This window comes from Phalangium opilio, unplaced genomic scaffold (assembly GCF_054372755.1).
Source record: "Phalangium opilio isolate 3A_F unplaced genomic scaffold, DU_Popi_V2 ptg000019l_1, whole genome shotgun sequence".
In the NCBI taxonomy this organism is placed as follows: Eukaryota; Metazoa; Arthropoda; class Arachnida; order Opiliones; family Phalangiidae; genus Phalangium; species Phalangium opilio.
Window position 1 is genome coordinate 278,130 of NW_028324152.1, and position 20,985 is coordinate 299,114.

At 35.5% G+C, this 20,985-nt stretch overlaps 1 protein-coding gene and 21 non-coding genes across 22 annotated transcripts; all 22 read right to left on the bottom strand.

Annotated features, from left to right (window-relative positions):
- Positions 1 to 897: 897 nt before the first annotated feature.
- On the bottom strand, positions 898 to 2,109 carry LOC149697331 (uncharacterized). The gene has a single exon (XM_089867247.1). The coding sequence runs from the start codon at positions 1,757 to 1,759 to the stop codon at positions 998 to 1,000; it is 762 nt and encodes a 253-aa protein (XP_089723373.1). The 5' UTR covers positions 1,760 to 2,109; the 3' UTR covers positions 898 to 997.
- Positions 2,110 to 2,298: 189 nt separating this feature from the next.
- TRNAT-AGU (transfer RNA threonine (anticodon AGU)) lies at positions 2,299 to 2,371 on the bottom strand. The gene has a single exon. It is a non-coding gene; the product is annotated as a tRNA-Thr (tRNA).
- A 166-nt stretch (positions 2,372 to 2,537) lies between these two features.
- Positions 2,538 to 2,610, bottom strand: TRNAT-UGU (transfer RNA threonine (anticodon UGU)). Its single transcript has one exon. It is a non-coding gene; the product is annotated as a tRNA-Thr (tRNA).
- A 133-nt stretch (positions 2,611 to 2,743) lies between these two features.
- On the bottom strand, positions 2,744 to 2,816 carry TRNAT-AGU (transfer RNA threonine (anticodon AGU)). The gene has a single exon. It is a non-coding gene; the product is annotated as a tRNA-Thr (tRNA).
- Positions 2,817 to 2,982: 166 nt separating this feature from the next.
- Positions 2,983 to 3,055, bottom strand: TRNAT-AGU (transfer RNA threonine (anticodon AGU)). Its single transcript has one exon. It is a non-coding gene; the product is annotated as a tRNA-Thr (tRNA).
- Positions 3,056 to 3,188: 133 nt separating this feature from the next.
- TRNAA-AGC (transfer RNA alanine (anticodon AGC)) lies at positions 3,189 to 3,261 on the bottom strand. Its single transcript has one exon. It is a non-coding gene; the product is annotated as a tRNA-Ala (tRNA).
- Positions 3,262 to 3,427: 166 nt separating this feature from the next.
- Positions 3,428 to 3,500, bottom strand: TRNAT-UGU (transfer RNA threonine (anticodon UGU)). Its single transcript has one exon. It is a non-coding gene; the product is annotated as a tRNA-Thr (tRNA).
- Positions 3,501 to 3,633: 133 nt separating this feature from the next.
- On the bottom strand, positions 3,634 to 3,706 carry TRNAT-AGU (transfer RNA threonine (anticodon AGU)). Its single transcript has one exon. It is a non-coding gene; the product is annotated as a tRNA-Thr (tRNA).
- Positions 3,707 to 3,839: 133 nt separating this feature from the next.
- TRNAT-AGU (transfer RNA threonine (anticodon AGU)) lies at positions 3,840 to 3,912 on the bottom strand. Its single transcript has one exon. It is a non-coding gene; the product is annotated as a tRNA-Thr (tRNA).
- Positions 3,913 to 7,428: 3,516 nt separating this feature from the next.
- TRNAT-AGU (transfer RNA threonine (anticodon AGU)) lies at positions 7,429 to 7,501 on the bottom strand. The gene has a single exon. It is a non-coding gene; the product is annotated as a tRNA-Thr (tRNA).
- Positions 7,502 to 7,634: 133 nt separating this feature from the next.
- TRNAT-UGU (transfer RNA threonine (anticodon UGU)) lies at positions 7,635 to 7,707 on the bottom strand. Its single transcript has one exon. It is a non-coding gene; the product is annotated as a tRNA-Thr (tRNA).
- Positions 7,708 to 8,312: 605 nt separating this feature from the next.
- TRNAT-UGU (transfer RNA threonine (anticodon UGU)) lies at positions 8,313 to 8,385 on the bottom strand. The gene has a single exon. It is a non-coding gene; the product is annotated as a tRNA-Thr (tRNA).
- A 133-nt stretch (positions 8,386 to 8,518) lies between these two features.
- TRNAT-AGU (transfer RNA threonine (anticodon AGU)) lies at positions 8,519 to 8,591 on the bottom strand. The gene has a single exon. It is a non-coding gene; the product is annotated as a tRNA-Thr (tRNA).
- A 1,289-nt stretch (positions 8,592 to 9,880) lies between these two features.
- Positions 9,881 to 9,953, bottom strand: TRNAT-UGU (transfer RNA threonine (anticodon UGU)). Its single transcript has one exon. It is a non-coding gene; the product is annotated as a tRNA-Thr (tRNA).
- Positions 9,954 to 10,771: 818 nt separating this feature from the next.
- TRNAT-AGU (transfer RNA threonine (anticodon AGU)) lies at positions 10,772 to 10,844 on the bottom strand. The gene has a single exon. It is a non-coding gene; the product is annotated as a tRNA-Thr (tRNA).
- A 1,289-nt stretch (positions 10,845 to 12,133) lies between these two features.
- TRNAT-UGU (transfer RNA threonine (anticodon UGU)) lies at positions 12,134 to 12,206 on the bottom strand. Its single transcript has one exon. It is a non-coding gene; the product is annotated as a tRNA-Thr (tRNA).
- Positions 12,207 to 13,024: 818 nt separating this feature from the next.
- On the bottom strand, positions 13,025 to 13,097 carry TRNAT-AGU (transfer RNA threonine (anticodon AGU)). Its single transcript has one exon. It is a non-coding gene; the product is annotated as a tRNA-Thr (tRNA).
- Positions 13,098 to 14,837: 1,740 nt separating this feature from the next.
- Positions 14,838 to 14,910, bottom strand: TRNAT-AGU (transfer RNA threonine (anticodon AGU)). The gene has a single exon. It is a non-coding gene; the product is annotated as a tRNA-Thr (tRNA).
- Positions 14,911 to 17,540: 2,630 nt separating this feature from the next.
- Positions 17,541 to 17,613, bottom strand: TRNAT-AGU (transfer RNA threonine (anticodon AGU)). Its single transcript has one exon. It is a non-coding gene; the product is annotated as a tRNA-Thr (tRNA).
- A 2,152-nt stretch (positions 17,614 to 19,765) lies between these two features.
- TRNAT-AGU (transfer RNA threonine (anticodon AGU)) lies at positions 19,766 to 19,838 on the bottom strand. The gene has a single exon. It is a non-coding gene; the product is annotated as a tRNA-Thr (tRNA).
- A 372-nt stretch (positions 19,839 to 20,210) lies between these two features.
- TRNAT-UGU (transfer RNA threonine (anticodon UGU)) lies at positions 20,211 to 20,283 on the bottom strand. The gene has a single exon. It is a non-coding gene; the product is annotated as a tRNA-Thr (tRNA).
- A 133-nt stretch (positions 20,284 to 20,416) lies between these two features.
- Positions 20,417 to 20,489, bottom strand: TRNAT-AGU (transfer RNA threonine (anticodon AGU)). Its single transcript has one exon. It is a non-coding gene; the product is annotated as a tRNA-Thr (tRNA).
- Between the last annotated feature and the right edge of the window lie 496 nt (positions 20,490 to 20,985).

Here is a 20,985-nt window from a genome sequence, read left to right on the forward strand (position 1 = left end):
ACAATAATTTCGGGCTTGTTTATAATTTACAATATTAGTTTCTGTTGGGTGTTTGAGGCTAAGAGTTCTTAATCGTTTTCTATTTTTAAGCAAGTTTTTTATATTATCCGTTATCCATTTGTGGGAGTCACTTTTCTTCACTTCGTAGTATGGGAAGCAATTGTTGTACGCTTCTGTAAAGATTTCGTGAAAACACTTGAAAGCAATATCACTGTTAGCCGTTTTTTGAAGGTCCCAGGTTTGGTTTTTTAAGACATTAATGAATTTTGAGATATTAGAACTAGATTGGTTTCTGACTTTTATTATTCGCTTCGCGGAGTCTGGTAACTTTAGTTTTACGTAAATTAAGCCATGGTCTGATACTTGCACGTCCGGAACAACATATGTCTCAAGTGCAAAGTTCGCGTAACAATGGTCTATTAAGGTGGCTGTTAGTGTGGTTGTCCTAGTTGCACTATTGATTAATTGATTAAAGCCATAGGATCTCGTTAAGTCTAAAAGTCTATTGGCGTCGTTTGACTTATCTAAAAGATTTATATTTAAGTCTCCAAGTAGTATTTTTTGGCTTGATAGTGGACCAATCTTTTCTATGGTATTCTCTAGTAATTCAAGAAAATCTTCTACGGCTCCCCCTGTTCTATAGATTACCGATACGTAAATTCCTTCAATCTTGATTGTAAATATTTCACCAATCTCTGTACAACAGCATGCATTTTTTACAGTTTCAAAGATTATTTGGTCCTTGATATAAAACCCCACACCTCCCCCTTTCTTCTTCTCCCTGCCTCGTCCCACAAATTTAAAGTTCGGGTACGCCTCCCCAAAGTCATTTTTGTACCAGGTTTCTGCTAAAGCAAAGATATGTATTTCATTTTTTAACAATGTTTGACAAGTAGTAAAAAGGTTGGAAAAGTTAGCGTGAGCACTGCGTATATTATTGAAGATTAAATTAAACATAAATTATTTTTAAAGGTTTCTTAAGTTAGTATTATTTGTTTTAGATTTTTGTTATTGTTTGCGTCTCGTAATCGTACTTATAAGTGTCATTTCCAATCAAGATTGAATTCGTTGACTTCCATTTAAATTTATCAGGTTGGGTTTTTGCAAATTGCCTCAGTTTATATCTCGCTAGATGTTGGTTTTGAGTGTAATCTTGCTCAAGGTACATATTTGTACCTTTGAGTTGGGTGCTTTTCGAAAGAAGACTGATTTTTTGATCGTACGTTTCCATTTTAAGTATTACATTTCTCGTTTTTCCGTTAACAAATGGGCCTTTGCGATAGGTCATACTCGGGGTTATCGTGATCGAGGAATTTAGTTTCTGGGTAATTAAGTTTTGAACTTTTCTGTTTAGCGCGTTTCTATCCTCCCCGTCGGCGTCATCTAGTCCCCTTATTATCAAATTGTTGCGTTTTAGGGACACTTCCATTTGCTCAATTCGTCTTGTGTTGATCTCTGCATTGCTTTTAGCTCTTTTTTCAATTTGTATCATCTCGTTCTCAACCGTTGTTAGCCTAGCATCCATGGCCCCTATGTCCTGAATTGCTTTTTGCATCGTGGTTAGGGAATTTTCCATAACTTGTTGTCTGGCATCCAAGGCTGCCAATGATTTATTAGTATCATTGACGGTGGTTGTTAAATTGTCTATCTTCTTTGTAATTGCTCCCAGTGCACCTATGATACTCTCAAGGGAGGTTTTCTCATCAGTATTTGTCTCATCGTTGGATTTCGAATTGGCTCTTGTGTTTCTATTACTCATAATTACTTGTTTGGTATAAATTATGACTTTTCAGTTGTCCAGCAACTGGCACAATTGTCCGCGTTATCAGTGGTCGCCCGTACCGCCACGTAAGCACTAACTGACGAAACCGATCGCGATTTATTATGAGTTCAAAATGATGCTTTTTATAAAAACAGGGATTAGTTAATTTATTACGTTACTCTTTGCGTGCATGTCCATCGGTGGTTCAAGTAGAGTTGTGTTTAATTACCGTTGCAACGGATAAATTTTGAAGATCGATAGCCGAGGCTTAACAAAACTAGATACTGCCACTGAGATATATTTTAAAGTTCGATAGCCGAGGCTTAACATCCACTTTTCAGGAGAGCCGAAAAATGCGACCGTTCCCTACGAACATAAAGCGGGTCCACTAAGCCACGGAGCCCTTGCTTTGAAGCGATATGAATTCTGAATATTTCAGTAAATTAACTAACTTATCTCATCGGAACCTTGGCCCTATTATTTTAATTTTTCAAAATTTAATAGTTACGAAAACTAGTTCACGTAACATAACAGCGAGGCTCCGACGAGAATCGAACTCATGATCTCCTGTTTACTAGACAGGCGCTTTAACCACTAAGCCACGGAGCCCTTGCTTTGAAGCGATATGAAATCTGAATATTTCAGTAAATTAACTAAATTATCTCATGGGAACTTTTACACTATTGTTTGCATATTTGCATATCTAAATCAACTATTATTTTTAATTTTTCAAAATTTAATAGCTTCGAAATCTAGTTCAAGTAATATAACAGCATGGCTCCGACGAGAATCGAACTCATGATCTCCTGTTTACAAGACATGCGCTTTAACCACTAAGCCACGGAGCCCTTGCTTTGAAGCGATATGAATGCAGTATATTTCAGAAAATTAACTAAATTATCTCATCGGAACTTTTGCCCTATTATTTTAATTTTTCGAAATTATATAGCTACGAAATATAGTTCAAGTAACATAACAGCGAGGCTCCGACGAGAATCGAACTCATGATCTCCTGTTTACTAGACAGGCGCTTTAACCACTAAGCCACGGAGCCCTTGCTTTGAAGCGATATGAATGCTGAATATTTCAGTAAATTAACTAAATTATCTCATGGGAACTTTTACACTATTGTTTGCATATATGCATATCTAAATCAACTATTATTTTTAATTTTTCAAAATTATATATCTACGAAATCTAGTTCAAGTAACATTACAGCGAGGCTCCGACGAGAATCGAACTCATGATCTCCTGTTTACTAGACAGACGCTTTAACCACTAAGCCACGGAGCCCTTGCTTTGAAGCGATATGAATTCTGAATATTTCAGTAAATTAACTAAATTATCTCATCGGAACTTTTGCCCTATTATTTTAATTTTTCAAAATTATATAGCTACGAAATCTAGTTCAAGTAACTTAACAGCGAGGCTCCGACGAGAATCGAACTCATGATATCCTGTTTGCTAGACAGGCGCTTTAACCACTAAGCCACGGAGCCCTTGCCTTGAAGCGACGTGAATGCTGAATATTTCAGTAAATTAACTAAATTATCACATCGGAACTTATACACTATTGTTTGCATTTATGCATATCTAAATCAACTTTTATTTTTAATATTTCAAAATTTAATAGCTTCAAAATCTAGTTCAAGTAATATAACATAGAGGCTCCGACGAGAATCGAACTCACGATCTCCTGTTTACAAGACAGGCGCTTTAACCACTAAGCCACGGAGCCCTTGCTTTGAAGCGATATGAATTCTGAATATTTCAGTAAATTAACTAAATTATCTCATCGGAACTTTTGCCCTATTATTTTAATTTTTCAAAATTTAATAGCTACGAAATCTAGTTCAAGTAACATAACAGCCAGGCTCCGACGAGAATCGAACTCATGATCTCCTGTTTACTAGACAGGCGCTTTAACCACTAAGCCACGGAGCCCTTGCTTTGAAGCGATATGAATTCTGAATATTTCAGTAAATTAACTAACTTATCTCATCGGAACCTTGGCCCTATTATTTTAATTTTTCAAAATTTAATAGTTACGAAAACTAGTTCACGTAACATAACAGCGAGGCTCCGACGAGAATCGAACTCATGATCTCCTGTTTACTAGACAGGCGCTTTAACCACTAAGCCACGGAGCCCTTGCTTTGAAGCGATATGAAATCTGAATATTTCAGTAAATTAACTAAATTATCTCATCGGAACTTTTACACTATTGTTTGCTTATATGCATATCTAATAATTATAATAATAATAATAATAATATTGGGCTTTATTCATCGGATATTCCCGTTCAGAAATTTTCTGGTTTACGAGGGAGTCCGCCTTTTAAATTACATAATGTACAATAGCTATTTTTGTTTCAAATAAATTTTCATTTGCTTTACAAAACATGGTTTAGATTCAATTTGTTTTATACCCACTGGTAAATTGTTCCATAGTGTTACGCCTCTAGTCTTTATTTGTTTTTGATTAAATTTATTAGAGGTATTCATCATGTATAAATTATATGAGCTGCCTCTAGTTTGATAGTTTTTAGGTCCATTTAGAGCGTAATCAAAGATATTTAATATATAATCAGGAGTATTTCCCTTTATGATATTAAAAATAAGTGTTGCAAGATGCAACTCATATCTGCATTCCACGTCCAACCAATTCAACTCAGACCTAGCGACAGTTGCGGATGAGCGTCGCCCTCTATGTAAGATTCGCCTCGCACAACTGTTTTGGAGGACTTGCAGTTGATTCATATATGACTTATTTCCATCAGCGTAGAAAATATTCATGTAGTCAAATAGGGGTTGAATTAGCGCACTATATAAGTTGCATGACGCTTTCTTTTCTAGAGCATTAAATAGGGGTTGTAATAGCCAGATTCTTTTTTTTATTTTTTTACATGTGTAATCGATATGGGTTTTCCATGAAAAATCTTCGTCAATATACAATCCTAAATATTTAACCAGGGGGACTCTAATGATTCCTGTTTTGCCTAAAACTGAAATATCGCGGACTTCGAGTGCATGTTTGCGAGTTGGAGAAAAAATTATAAAGTTTGTTTTCGAAATATTGGTCGCTAAACCAATTTTAAATAATCCGTTACGAAGGGCTAGGAAATCCGTTTCTAGTTTGGAAATTAAGGCGGTTATATTACAATCTGAGGCAAGTAAAGTCTCGTCATCGGCATACTCCGACAAAAGAGATTCACCAACCGCCCGATGATTGTCTTTAGTATACAAATTAAATAGCAAGGGGCCCAGAATGCTTCCTTGAGGAACTCCCGCCTTAATTTGGCTTAAAGGGGAGCTACATTCGTTAAGGCAGACTTGTTGGCTACGATTACATAAATATGAGGAGAGCCAGTCCGTGATGGTCTGGTCCATGTTGCAACCTTCCACGATTTTAATTAGTATCGCGTGGTTTACACAATCGAAGGCCTTGCTAAGATCTATAAATACTACCCCCACAAATTTGCCTTTCTCGAGTTCTTTAAGTATATTTTCGTGTAAGTTCAGGGTTCCAGTCAAGGTGGAATGGCCCGGGACAAAACCTGATTGTGTGGCATTAAATATCTTGTTGTCAATACTAAACCTCATTAATTGAGTATGTACACATTTTTCAATAATTTTGGACATGCTTGGTAATATAGAAATGCCTCTGTAGTTATTTGTTAATGTAGGGTCACCTGATTTAAATAATGGGATAACCTTAGCTATCTTCCATTGGTCGGGGTATATGCCAGATTTAAAGCTTAAGTTTATAATTTTTCTCAAAATTGGGGCTATTAAAATTGCTGCGCCCTTAAGAAGCGCGGTCGAGATCCCGTCAGTGCCTACGGCTCTACTGTTTGGCAACTTCTTTATTATTTCAAAAATTAGTGTATCAGTAACTTCTGTGAATTGAAGTCGAGGTCCGACATGTTGAAAAGAGTTGAATGTAGCTAGATCTATGTCCAAGAGAGCCTGGTTATTTATGAAGTGTCTATTAAATTGGTCTGCCATTAAGTTGTTATCTGTCTGTAGCTTTGCGTCTTTGTCTGATTTTAGGGCTGTAACCGTATGCTTTTTACTTTTAATAAAAGGTTTTAAGTTTTTCCAGGTAGTCTTTGGATTTGAGGCCTGGACTAGATGGTATCGAAAATAATCATTTTTAGCTTTGCGAATCATTGCTGTTACCTTATTTCTTAAGTTACGATAGCTGCATATTTTTGCGGGGTCTTTATATGATTTTTTTTTCTCCAAATCGCGTAGATGCATATTGTACTTTATTTCATTATTAAGCCATGGTGGGGACTTAACATATTTACGGTAATGGATGAATGGCATAAATTGGTCAACGTTTGTAAATAGTGTTTCAGTTAATTGTTTAGTAGCTTCGTTAACATCGTTGACTTGGATGTTATTTAAGTCCTGCTTAAGTGTTTCTATAAAATCGTCCATTTTTACTTGTCTGAAATTTCGAACCTTTGCAAGAATTTTTTGAGGTCTAGGACAGGATTTTTTCCGAATAACCAGAATAATATCGTGGTCCGAAGCACCATTTGGGATAGTTTTGACATACTTCGTATACTGGGGGTGAGAAATGTAACAATGGTCTATTAACGTAGAACTTGTGAAAGTAATTCGCGTAGAGTCCTTAACTAACTGGGTGAGAGAGTTCAATGTTAATGCTAGTAGCTTAGTCTTTGCCGTTGCTGGTTTTTGTAGCAGGTCCGTGTTAAAGTCACCCAGAATAATTAACTCTTCAGTGGTATTTGAATGGATCTTCGACATCACTGTACCGATGTCTTCGAATGTGGTTTTATAATCGAGACTGGGGGGGCAGTAACAACACATTATATTTAATGGCTTGGAGTTTTTCTCTAGTAGAGAACACCACAGAAATTCCAATGATGACATGTCCGGTTGATGATGCTCAAGAAGAAGCTCACAGATGGTTAAATGATCTTTAAAATACAAGGCAATACCGCCTCCACGCTATTTATCCTGTCTTTTCGAATTAAGTTATAGCCATGAATTGTAAAAAGGGTATCTGGCATTCCCGGTGATAGCCATGTTTCCGTAATTGCTAGAATATCTATATTATTAGTATATAAAATGTTAGCTACATCAGTAGTATGAGCTTTTAAACTACGTATGTTCACATGTGCGATATGTAAACCTTTAATACGATCTGGGGATGTATTGTCAACTGCATTGTTTATCAGTTGTCAATCACTAGGTTTCGTACTCTGTCTATCCCTATAACGTCGCACTCTTATGGGATTGGGCCAGTTACTTGGGTCTAGCATGATGTCATCACAGGTGGTAGCGCTTTCAACAATGAAGCTCTGGGTCCAATTTGTATTTTTGGACGATGGTATTATTTTTATGGAGTTTCCTATGCCAATATCAAGTAGATGTTCCCTAATGGTATCACATGTAAGTGTTTTATCACAGTTAGATATGAAATATTTCATTAGTGGGCTATTGGAGAGCGCTAAAAACTCCTCAGATATGTTGTTTCCCCAGATTTTAGGGTTGTTTGTTGAGTTGCCAAGTAGAAAACAAGAGACTCCTTGAGGCCAGAGCTTCGGCTGAAGGACATCACCAAATCAACTATTATTTTTAATTTTTCAAAATTTAATAGCTTCGAAATCTAGTTCAAGTAATATAACAGCTAGGCTCCGACGAGAATCGAACTCATGATCTCCTGTTTACTAGACAGGCGCTTTAACCACTAAGCCACGGAGCCCTTGGTTTTAAGCGACATGAATGCTGAATATTCCAGTAATTTAACTAAATTAACTCATCGGAATTTTTACCCTATTGTTTTAATTTTTCAAAATTTAATAGCTACGAAATCTAGGTCAAGTAACATAACAGCCAGGCTCCGACGAGAATCGAACTCATGATCTCCTGTTTACAAGACAGGCGCATTAACCACTAAGCCACGGAGCCTCTGCTTTGAAGCGATATGAATGCTGAATATTTCAGTAAATTAACTAAATTATCACATCGGAACTTTTACACTATTGTTTGCTTATATGCATATCTAAATCCACTATTATTTTTAATTTTTCAAAATTTAATAGCTTCGAAATCTAGTTCAAGTAATATAACAGCGAGGCTCCGACGAGAATCGAACTCATGATCTCCTGTTTACTAGACAGGCGCATTAACCACTAAGCCACGGAGCCCTTGCTTTGAAGCGATATGAATGCTGAATATTTCAGTAAATTAACTAAATTATCTCATGGGAACTTTTACCCTATTGTTTTAATTTTTCAAAATTTAATAGCTACGAAATCTAGGTCAAGTAACATAACAGCCAGGCTCCGACGAGAATCGAGCTCATGATCTCCTGTTTACTAGACAGGCACATTAACCACTAAGCCACGGAGCCCTTGCTTTGAAGTGATATGAATGCTGAATATTTCAGTAAATTAACTAAATTATCACATCGGAACTTTTACACTATTGTTTGCTTATATGCAAATCAACTATTATTTTAAATTTTTCAAAATTTAATAGCTTCGAAATCTAGTTCAAGTAATATAACAGCTGGGCTCCGACGAGAATCGAACTCATGATCTCCTGTTTACAAGACAGGCGCTTTATCCACTAAGCCACGGAGCCCTTGGTTTGAAGCGACATGAATGCTGAATATTTCAGTAATTTAACTTAATTAACTCCTCGGAATTTTTACCCTATTGTTTTAATTTTTCAAAATTTAATAGCTACGAAATCTAGGTCAAGTAACATAACAGCAAGGCTCCGACGAGAATCAAACTCATGATCTCCTGTTTACTAGACAGGCGCTTTAACCACTAAGCCACGGAGCCCTTGCTTTGAAGCGATATGAATGCTGAATATTTCAGAAAATTAACTAAATTATCACATCGGAACTTTTACACTATTGTTTGCTTATATGCATATCTAAATCAACTATTATTTATAATTTTTCAAAATTTAATAGCTTCGAAATCTAGTTCAAGTAATATAACAGCCAGGCTCCGACGAGAATCGAACTCATGATCTCCTGTTTACTAGACAGGCGCATTAACCACTAAGCCACGGAGCCCTTGCTTTGAAGCGATATGAATGCTGAATATTTCAGTAAATTAACTAAATTATCTCATGGGAACATTTACACTATTGTTTGCATATATGCATATCTAAATCAACTATTATTTTTAATTTTTCAAAATTTAATAGCTTCGAAATCTAGTTCAAGTAATATAACAGCCAGGCTCCGACGAGAATCGAACTCATGATCTCCTGTTTACTAGACAGGCGCATTAACCACTAAGCCACGGAGCCCTTGCTTTTAAGCGACATGAATGCTGAATATTCCAGTAATTTAACTTAATTAACTCCTCGGAATTTTTACCCTATTGTTTTAATTTTTCAAAATTTAATAGCTACGAAATCTAGGTCAAGTAACATAACAGCAAGGCTCCGACGAGAATCAAACTCATGATCTCCTGTTTACTAGACAGGCGCTTTAACCACTAAGCCACGGAGCAATTGCTTTGAAGCGATATGAATGCTGAATATTTTAGTAAATTAACTAAATTATCTCATGGGAACTTTTACACTATTGTTTGCATATATGCATATCTAAATCAACTATTATTTTTAATTTTTCAAAATTTAATAGCTTCGAAATCTAGTTCAAGTAATATAACAGCGAGGCTCCGACGAGAATCGAACTCATGATCTCCTGTTTACTAGACAGGCGCATTAACCACTAAGCCACGGAGCCCTTGCTTTGAAGCGATATGAATGCTGAATATTTCAGTAAATTAACTAAATTATCTCATGGGAACTTTTACCCTATTGTTTTAATTTTTCAAAATTTAATAGCTACGAAATCTAGGTCAAGTAACATAACAGCCAGGCTCCGACGAGAATCGAACTCATGATCTCCTGTTTACTAGACAGGCACATTAACCACTAAGCCACGGAGCCCTTGCTTTGAAGTGATATGAATGCTGAATATTTCAGTAAATTAACTAAATTATCACATCGGAACTTTTACACTATTGTTTGCTTATATGCAAATCAACTATTATTTTAAATTTTTCAAAATTTAATAGCTTCGAAATCTAGTTCAAGTAATATAACAGCTGGGCTCCGACGAGAATCGAACTCATGATCTCCTGTTTACAAGACAGGCGCTTTATCCACTAAGCCACGGAGCCCTTGGTTTGAAGCGACATGAATGCTGAATATTTCAGTAATTTAACTAAATTAACTCATCGGAATTTTTACCCTATTGTTTTAATTTTTCAAAATTTAATAGCTACGAAATCTAGGTCAAGTAACATAACAGCCAGGCTCCGAAGAGGATCGAACTCATGATCTCCTGTTTACAAGACAGGCACATTAACCACTAAGCCACGGAGCAATTGCTTTGAAGCGATATGAATGCTGAATATTTTAGTAAATTAACTAAATTATCTCATGGGAACTTTTACACTATTGTTTGCATATATGCATATCTAAATCAACTATTATTTTTAAGTTTTTCAAAATTTAATAGCTTCGAAATCTAGTTCAAGTAATATAACAGCCAGGCTCCGACGAGAATCGAACTCATGATCTCCTGTTTACTAGACAGGCGCATTAACCACTAAGCCACGGAGCCCTTGCTTTGAAGCGATATGAATGCTGAATATTTCAGTAAATTAACTAAATTATCACATCGGAACTTTTACACTATTGTTTGCTTATATGCATATCTAAATCAACTATTATTTTTAATTTTTCAAAATTTAATAGCTTCGAAATCTAGTTCAAGTAATATAACAGCGAGGCTCCGACGAGAATCGAACTCATGATCTCCTGTTTACTAGACAGGCGCATTAACCACTAAGCCACGGAGCCCTTGCTTTTAAGCGACATGAATGCTGAATATTCCAGTAATTTAACTTAATTAACTCCTCGGAATTTTTACCCTATTGTTTTAATTTTTCAAAATTTAATAGCTACGAAATCTAGGTCAAGTAACATAACAGCAAGGCTCCGACGAGAATCAAACTCATGATCTCCTGTTTACTAGACAGGCGCTTTAACCACTAAGCCACGGAGCCCTTGCTTTGAAGCGATATGAATGCTGAATATTTCAGAAAATTAACTAAATTATCACATCGGAACTTTTACACTATTGTTTGCTTATATGCATATCTAAATCAACTATTATTTATAATTTTTCAAAATTTAATAGCTTCGAAATCTAGTTCAAGTAATATAACAGCCAGGCTCCGACGAGAATCGAACTCATGATCTCCTGTTTACTAGACAGGCGCATTAACCACTAAGCCACGGAGCCCTTGCTTTGAAGCGATATGAATGCTGAATATTTCAGTAAATTAACTAAATTATCTCATGGGAACATTTACACTATTGTTTGCATATATGCATATCTAAATCAACTATTATTTTTAATTTTTCAAAATTTAATAGCTTCGAAATCTAGTTCAAGTAATATAACAGCCAGGCTCCGACGAGAATCGAACTCATGATCTCCTGTTTACTAGACAGGCGCATTAACCACTAAGCCACGGAGCCCTTGCTTTTAAGCGACATGAATGCTGAATATTCCAGTAATTTAACTTAATTAACTCCTCGGAATTTTTACCCTATTGTTTTAATTTTTCAAAATTTAATAGCTACGAAATCTAGGTCAAGTAACATAACAGCAAGGCTCCGACGAGAATCAAACTCATGATCTCCTGTTTACTAGACAGGCGCTTTAACCACTAAGCCACGGAGCAATTGCTTTGAAGCGATATGAATGCTGAATATTTTAGTAAATTAACTAAATTATCTCATGGGAACTTTTACACTATTGTTTGCATATATGCATATCTAAATCAACTATTATTTTTAATTTTTCAAAATTTAATAGCTTCGAAATCTAGTTCAAGTAATATAACAGCGAGGCTCCGACGAGAATCGAACTCATGATCTCCTGTTTACTAGACAGGCGCATTAACCACTAAGCCACGGAGCCCTTGCTTTGAAGCGATATGAATGCTGAATATTTCAGTAAATTAACTAAATTATCTCATGGGAACTTTTACCCTATTGTTTTAATTTTTCAAAATTTAATAGCTACGAAATCTAGGTCAAGTAACATAACAGCCAGGCTCCGACGAGAATCGAACTCATGATCTCCTGTTTACTAGACAGGCACATTAACCACTAAGCCACGGAGCCCTTGCTTTGAAGTGATATGAATGCTGAATATTTCAGTAAATTAACTAAATTATCACATCGGAACTTTTACACTATTGTTTGCTTATATGCAAATCAACTATTATTTTAAATTTTTCAAAATTTAATAGCTTCGAAATCTAGTTCAAGTAATATAACAGCTGGGCTCCGACGAGAATCGAACTCATGATCTCCTGTTTACAAGACAGGCGCTTTATCCACTAAGCCACGGAGCCCTTGGTTTGAAGCGACATGAATGCTGAATATTTCAGTAATTTAACTAAATTAACTCATCGGAATTTTTACCCTATTGTTTTAATTTTTCAAAATTTAATAGCTACGAAATCTAGGTCAAGTAACATAACAGCCAGGCTCCGACGAGGATCGAACTCATGATCTCCTGTTTACAAGACAGGCACATTAACCACTAAGCCACGGAGCAATTGCTTTGAAGCGATATGAATGCTGAATATTTTAGTAAATTAACTAAATTATCTCATGGGAACTTTTACACTATTGTTTGCATATATGCATATCTAAATCAACTATTATTTTTAAGTTTTTCAAAATTTAATAGCTTCGAAATCTAGTTCAAGTAATATAACAGCCAGGCTCCGACGAGAATCGAACTCATGATCTCCTGTTTACTAGACAGGCGCATTAACCACTAAGCCACGGAGCCCTTGCTTTGAAGCGATATGAATGCTGAATATTTCAGTAAATTAACTAAATTATCACATCGGAACTTTTACACTATTGTTTGCTTATATGCATATCTAAATCAACTATTATTTTTAATTTTTCAAAATTTAATAGCTTCGAAATCTAGTTCAAGTAATATAACAGCGAGGCTCCGACGAGAATCGAACTCATGATCTCCTGTTTACTAGACAGGCGCATTAACCACTAAGCCACGGAGCCCTTGCTTTTAAGCGACATGAATGCTGAATATTCCAGTAATTTAACTTAATTAACTCCTCGGAATTTTTACCCTATTGTTTTAATTTTTCAAAATTTAATAGCTACGAAATCTAGGTCAAGTAACATAACAGCAAGGCTCCGACGAGAATCAAACTCATGATCTCCTGTTTACTAGACAGGCGCTTTAACCACTAAGCCACGGAGCCCTTGCTTTGAAGCGATATGAATGCTGAATATTTCAGAAAATTAACTAAATTATCACATCGGAACTTTTACACTATTGTTTGCTTATATGCATATCTAAATCAACTATTATTTATAATTTTTCAAAATTTAATAGCTTCGAAATCTAGTTCAAGTAATATAACAGCCAGGCTCCGACGAGAATCGAACTCATGATCTCCTGTTTACTAGACAGGCGCATTAACCACTAAGCCACGGAGCCCTTGCTTTGAAGCGATATGAATGCTGAATATTTCAGTAAATTAACTAAATTATCACATCGGAACTTTTACACTATTGTTTGCTTATATGCATATCTAAATCAACTATTATTTTTAATTTTTCAGAATTTAATAGCTTTGAAATCTAGTTCAAGTAATATAACAGCGAGGCTCCGACGAGAATCGAACTCATGATCTCCTGTTTACTAGACAGGCGCTTTAACCACTAAGCCACGGAGCAATTGCTTTGAAGCGATATGAATGCTGAATATTTTAGTAAATTAACTAAATTATCTCATGGGAACATTTACACTATTGTTTGCATATATGCATATCTAAATCAACTATTATTTTTAATTTTTCAAAATTTAATAGCTTCGAAATCTAGTTCAAGTAATATAACAGCCAGGCTCCGACGAGAATCGAACTCATGATCTCCTGTTTACTAGACAGGCGCATTAACCACTAAGCCACGGAGCCCTTGCTTTTAAGCGACATGAATGCTGAATATTCCAGTAATTTAACTTAATTAACTCCTCGGAATTTTTACCCTATTGTTTTAATTTTTCAAAATTTAATAGCTACGAAATCTAGGTCAAGTAACATAACAGCAAGGCTCCGACGAGAATCAAACTCATGATCTCCTGTTTACTAGACAGGCGCTTTAACCACTAAGCCACGGAGCAATTGCTTTGAAGCGATATGAATGCTGAATATTTTAGTAAATTAACTAAATTATCTCATGGGAACTTTTACACTATTGTTTGCATATATGCATATCTAAATCAACTATTATTTTTAATTTTTCAAAATTTAATAGCTTCGAAATCTAGTTCAAGTAATATAACAGCCAGGCTCCGACGAGAATCGAACTCATGATCTCCTGTTTACTAGACAGGCGCATTAACCACTAAGCCACGGAGCCCTTGCTTTGAAGCGATATGAATGCTGAATATTTCAGTAAATTAACTAAATTATCACATCGGAACTTTTACACTATTGTTTGCTTATATGCATATCTAAATCAACTATTATTTTTAATTTTTCAAAATTTAATAGCTTCGAAATCTAGTTCAAGTAATATAACAGCGAGGCTCCGACGAGAATCGAACTCATGATCTCCTGTTTACTAGACAGGCGCATTAACCACTAAGCCACGGAGCCCTTGCTTTGAAGCGATATGAATGCAGAATATTTCAGTAAATTAACTAAATTATCTCATGGGAACTTTTGCCCTATTATTTTAATTTTTCAAAATTATATAACTACGAAATCTAATTCAAGTAACATAACAACGAGGCTCCGACGAGAATAGAACTCATGATCTCCTGTTTACTAGACAGGCGCTTTAACCACTAAACCACGGAGCCCTTGCTTTGAAGCGACATGAATGCTGAATATTCCAGTAATTTAACTAAATTAACTCATCGGAATTTTTACCCTATTGTTTTAATTTTTCAAAATTTAATAGCTAGGAAATCTAGTTCAAGTAACATAACAGCGAGGCTCCGACGAGAATCGAACTCATGATCTCCTGTTTACTAGACAGGCGCTTTAACCACTAAGCCACGGAGCCCTTGCTTTGAAGCGACATGAATGCTGAATATTCCAGTAATTTAACTAAATTAACTCATCGGAATTTTTACCCTATTGTTTTAATTTTTCAAAATTTAATAGCTTCGAAATCTAGTTCAAGTAACATAACCGCCAGGCTCCGACGAGAATCGAACTCATGATCTCCTGTTTACTAGACAGGCACATTAACCACTAAGCCACGGAGCCCTTGCTTTGAAGCGATATGAATGCTGAATATTTCAGTAAATTAACTAAATTATCACATCGGAACTTATACACTATTGTTTGCTTATATGCATATCTAAATCAACTATTATTTTTAATTTTTCAGAATTTAATAGCTTCGAAATCTAGTTCAAGTAATATAACAGCGAGGCTCCGACGAGAATCGAACTCATGATCTCCTGTTTACTAGACAGGCGCTTTAACCACTAAGCCACGGAGCAATTGCTTTGAAGCGATATGAATGCTGAATATTTTAGTAAATTAACTAAATTATCTCATGGGAACATTTACACTATTGTTTGCATATATGCATATCTAAATCAACTATTATTTTTAATTTTTCAAAATTTAATAGCTTCGAAATCTAGTTCAAGTAATATAACAGCCAGGCTCCGACGAGAATCGAACTCATGATCTCCTGTTTACTAGACAGGCGCATTAACCACTAAGCCACGGAGCCCTTGCTTTGAAGCGATATGAATGCTGAATATTTCAGTAAATTAACTAAATTATCACATCGGAACTTTTACACTATTGTTTGCTTATATGCATATCTAAATCAACTATTATTTTTAATTTTTCAAAATTTAATAGCTTCGAAATCTAGTTCAAGTAATATAACAGCGAGGCTCCGACGAGAATCGAACTCATGATCTCCTGTTTACTAGACAGGCGCATTAACCACTAAGCCACGGAGCCCTTGCTTTTAAGCGACATGAATGCTGAATATTCCAGTAATTTAACTTAATTAACTCCTCGGAATTTTTACCCTATTGTTTTAATTTTTCAAAATTTAATAGCTACGAAATCTAGGTCAAGTAACATAACAGCAAGGCTCCGACGAGAATCAAACTCATGATCTCCTGTTTACTAGACAGGCGCTTTAACCACTAAGCCACGGAGCAATTGCTTTGAAGCGATATGAATGCTGAATATTTTAGTAAATTAACTAAATTATCTCATGGGAACTTTTACACTATTGTTTGCATATATGCATATCTAAATCAACTATTATTTTTAATTTTTCAAAATTTAATAGCTTCGAAATCTAGTTCAAGTAATATAACAGCCAGGCTCCGACGAGAATCGAACTCATGATCTCCTGTTTACTAGACAGGCGCATTAATCACTAAGCCACGGAGCCCTTGCTTTGAAGCGATATGAATGCTGAATATTTCAGTAAATTAACTAAATTATCTCATGGGAACATTTACACTATTGTTTGCATATATGCATATCTAAATCAACTATTATTTTTAATTTTTCAAAATTTAATAGCTTCGAAATCTAGTTCAAGTAATATAACAGCCAGGCTCCGACGAGAATCGAACTCATGATCTCCTGTTTACTAGACAGGCGCATTAACCACTAAGCCACGGAGCCCTTGCTTTTAAGCGACATGAATGCTGAATATTCCAGTAATTTAACTTAATTAACTCCCCGGAATTTTTACCCTATTGTTTTAATTTTTCAAAATTTAATAGCTACGAAATCTAGGTCAAGTAACATAACAGCAAGGCTCCGACGAGAATCAAACTCATGATCTCCTGTTTACTAGACAGGCGCTTTAACCACTAAGCCACGGAGCAATTGCTTTGAAGCGATATGAATGCTGAATATTTTAGTAAATTAACTAAATTATCTCATGGGAACTTTTACACTATTGTTTGCATATATGCATATCTAAATCAACTATTATTTTTAATTTTTCAAAATTTAATAGCTTCGAAATCTAGTTCAAGTAATATAACAGCCAGGCTCCGACGAGAATCGAACTCATGATCTCCTGTTTACTAGACAGGCGCATTAACCACTAAGCCACGGAGCCCTTGCTTTGGAGCGATATGAATGCTGAATATTTCAGTAAATTAACTAAATTATCACATCGGAACTTTTACACTATTGTTTGCTTATATGCATATCTAAATCAACTATTATTTTTAATTTTTCAAAATTTAATAGCTTCGAAATCTAGTTCAAGTAATATAACAGCGAGGCTCCGACGAGAATCGAACTCATGATCTCCTGTTTACTAGACAGGCGCATTAACCACTAAGCCACGGAGCCCTTGCTTTGAAGCGATATGAATGCAGAATATTTCAGTAAATTAACTAAATTATCTCATGGGAACTTTTGCCCTATTATTTTAATTTTTCAAAATTATATAACTACGAAATCTAATTCAAGTAACATAACAACGAGGCTCCGACGAGAATAGAACTCATGATCTCCTGTTTACTAGACAGGCGCTTTAACCACTAAACCACGGAGCCCTTGCTTTGAAGCGACATGAATGCTGAATATTCCAGTAATTTAACTAAATTAACTCATCGGAATTTTTACCCTATTGTTTTAATTTTTCAAAATTTAATAGCTAGGAAATCTAGTTCAAGTAACATAACAGCGAGGCTCCGACGAGAATCGAACTCATGATCTCCTGTTTACTAGACAGGCGCTTTAACCACTAAGCCACGGAGCCCTTGCTTTGAAGCGACATGAATGCTGAATATTCCAGTAATTTAACTAAATTAACTCATCGGAATTTTTACCCTATTGTTTTAATTTTTCAAAATTTAATAGCTTCGAAATCTAGTTCAAGTAACATAACCGCCAGGCTCCGACGAGAATCGAACTCATGATCTCCTGTTTACTAGACAGGCACATTAACCACTAAGCCACGGAGCCCTTGCTTTGAAGCGATATGAATGCTGAATATTTCAGTAAATTAACTAAATTATCACATCGGAACTTTTACACTATTGTTTGCTTATATGCATATCTAAATCAACTATTATTTTTAATTTTTCAGAATTTAATAGCTTCGAAATCTAGTTCAAGTAATATAACAGCGAGGCTCCGACGAGAATCGAACTCATGATCTCCTGTTTACTAGACAGGCGCTTTAACCACTAAGCCACGGAGCAATTGCTTTGAAGCGATATGAATGCTGAATATTTTAGTAAATTAACTAAATTATCTCATGGGAACATTTACACTATTGTTTGCATATATGCATATCTAAATCAACTATTATTTTTAATTTTTCAAAATTTAATAGCTTCGAAATCTAGTTCAAGTAATATAACAGCCAGGCTCCGACGAGAATCGAACTCATGATCTCCTGTTTACTAGACAGGCGCATTAACCACTAAGCCACGGAGCCCTTGCTTTGAAGCGATATGAATGCTGAATATTTCAGTAAATTAACTAAATTATCACATCGGAACTTTTACACTATTGTTTGCTTATATGCATATCTAAATCAACTATTATTTTTAATTTTTCAAAATTTAATAGCTTCGAAATCTAGTTCAAGTAATATAACAGCGAGGCTCCGACGAGAATCGAACTCATGATCTCCTGTTTACTAGACAGGCGCATTAACCACTAAGCCACGGAGCCCTTGCTTTTAAGCGACATGAATGCTGAATATTCCAGTAATTTAACTTAATTAACTCCTCGGAATTTTTACCCTATTGTTTTAATTTTTCAAAATTTAATAGCTACGAAATCTAGGTCAAGTAACATAACAGCAAGGCTCCGACGAGAATCAAACTCATGATCTCCTGTTTACTAGACAGGCGCTTTAACCACTAAGCCACGGAGCAATTGCTTTGAAGCGATATGAATGCTGAATATTTTAGTAAATTAACTAAATTATCTCATGGGAACTTTTACACTATTGTTTGCATATATGCATATCTAAATCAACTATTATTTTTAATTTTTCAAAATTTAATAGCTTCGAAATCTAGTTCAAGTAATATAACAGCCAGGCTCCGACGAGAATCGAACTCATGATCTCCTGTTTACTAGACAGGCGCATTAACCACTAAGCCACGGAGCCCTTGCTTTGAAGCGATATGAATGCTGAATATTTCAGTAAATTAACTAAATTATCACATCGGAACTTTTACACTATTGTTTGCTTATATGCATATCTAAATCAACTATTATTTTTAATTTTTCAAAATTTAATAGCTTCGAAATCTAGTTCAAGTAATATAACAGCGAGGCTCCGACGAGAATCGAACTCATGATCTCCTGTTTACTAGACAGGCGCATTAACCACTAAGCCACGGAGCCCTTGCTTTGAAGCGATATGAATGCTGAATATTCCAGTAATTTAACTTAATTAACTCCTCGGAATTTTTACCCTATTGTTTTAATTTTTCAAAATTTAATAGCTACGAAATCTAGGTCAAGTAACATAACAGCAAGGCTCCGACGAGAATCAAACTCATGATCTCCTGTTTACTAGACAGGCGCTTTAACCACTAAGCCACGGAGCAATTGCTTTGAAGCGATATGAATGCTGAATATTTTAGTAAATTAACTAAATTATCTCATGGGAACTTTTACACTATTATTTTAATTTTTCAAAATTATATAACTACGAAATCTAATTCAAGTAACATAACAACGAGGCTCCGACGAGAATAGAACTCATGATCTCCTGTTTACTAGACAGGCGCTTTAACCACTAAACCACGGAGCCCTTGCTTTGAAGCGACATGAATGCTGAATATTCCAGTAATTTAACTAAATTAACTCATCGGAATTTTTACCCTATTGTTTTAATTTTTCAAAATTTAATAGCTAGGAAATCTAGTTCAAGTAACATAACAGCGAGGCTCCGACGAGAATCGAACTCATGATCTCCTGTTTACTAGACAGGCGCTTTAACCACTAAGCCACGGAGCCCTGACTTTGAAGCGACATGAATGCTGAATATTCCAGTAATTTAACTAAATTAACTCATCGGAATTTTTACCCTATTGTTTTAATTTTTCAAATTTTAATAGCTTCGAAATCTAGTTCAAGTAACATAACCGCCAGGCTCCGACGAGAATCGAACTCATGATCTCCTGTTTACTAGACAGGCACATTAACCACTAAGCCACGGAGCCCTTGCTTTGAAGTGATATGAATGCTGAATATTTCAGTAAATTAACTAATTTATCACATCGGAACTTTTACACTATTGTTTGCTTATATGCATATCTAAATCAACTATTATTTTTAATTTTTCGAAATTTAATAGCTTCGAAATCTAGTTCAAGTAATATAACAGCGAGACTCCGACGAGAATCGAACTCATGATCTCCTGTTTACAAGACAGGTGCTTTAACCACTAAGCCACGGAGCCCTTGGTTTGAAGCGATATGAATGCAGAATATTTCAGTAAATTAACTAAATTATCTCAGGGGAACTTTTGCCCTATTATTTTAATTTTTCAAAATTATATAGCTACGAAATCTAGTTCAAGTAACATAACAGCGAGGCTCCGACGAGATTCGAACTCATGATCTCCTGTTTACTAGACAGGCGCTTTAACCACTAAGCCACGGAGCCCTTGCTTTGAAGCGACATGAATGCTGAATATTCCAGTAATTTAACTTAATTAACTCCTCGGAATTTTTACCCTATTGTTTTAATTTTTCAAAATTTAATAGCTACGAAATCTAGGTCAAGTAACATAACAGCAAGGCTCCGACTAGAATCAAACTCATGATCTCCTGTTTACTAGACAGGCGCTTTAACCACTAAGCCACGGAGCAATTGCTTTGAAGCGATATGAATGCTGAATATTTTAGTAAATTAACTAAATTATCTCATGGGAACTTTTACACTATTGTTTGCATATATGCATATCTAAATCAACTATTATTTTTAATTTTTACCTCTCCGAGTGACGATGACGTCACGGAGAGGTATTACACCGGCCGTGTCTGTCTGTCTGTCTGTCTGTGTGTCTGTGTGTCTGTGTGTCTGTCTGTGTGTCTGTCTGTCTGTCAGACCCCACGTGACCGCGTTCGCAGTTTACAAATCGGAGCAAACAAATACCCGA

Excerpts from the sequence above, each read along its gene's own strand:
- LOC149697331 (XM_089867247.1), bottom strand. The coding sequence starts at position 1,759 with ATGAGTAATAGAAACACAAGAGCCAATTCGAAATCCAACGATGAGACA.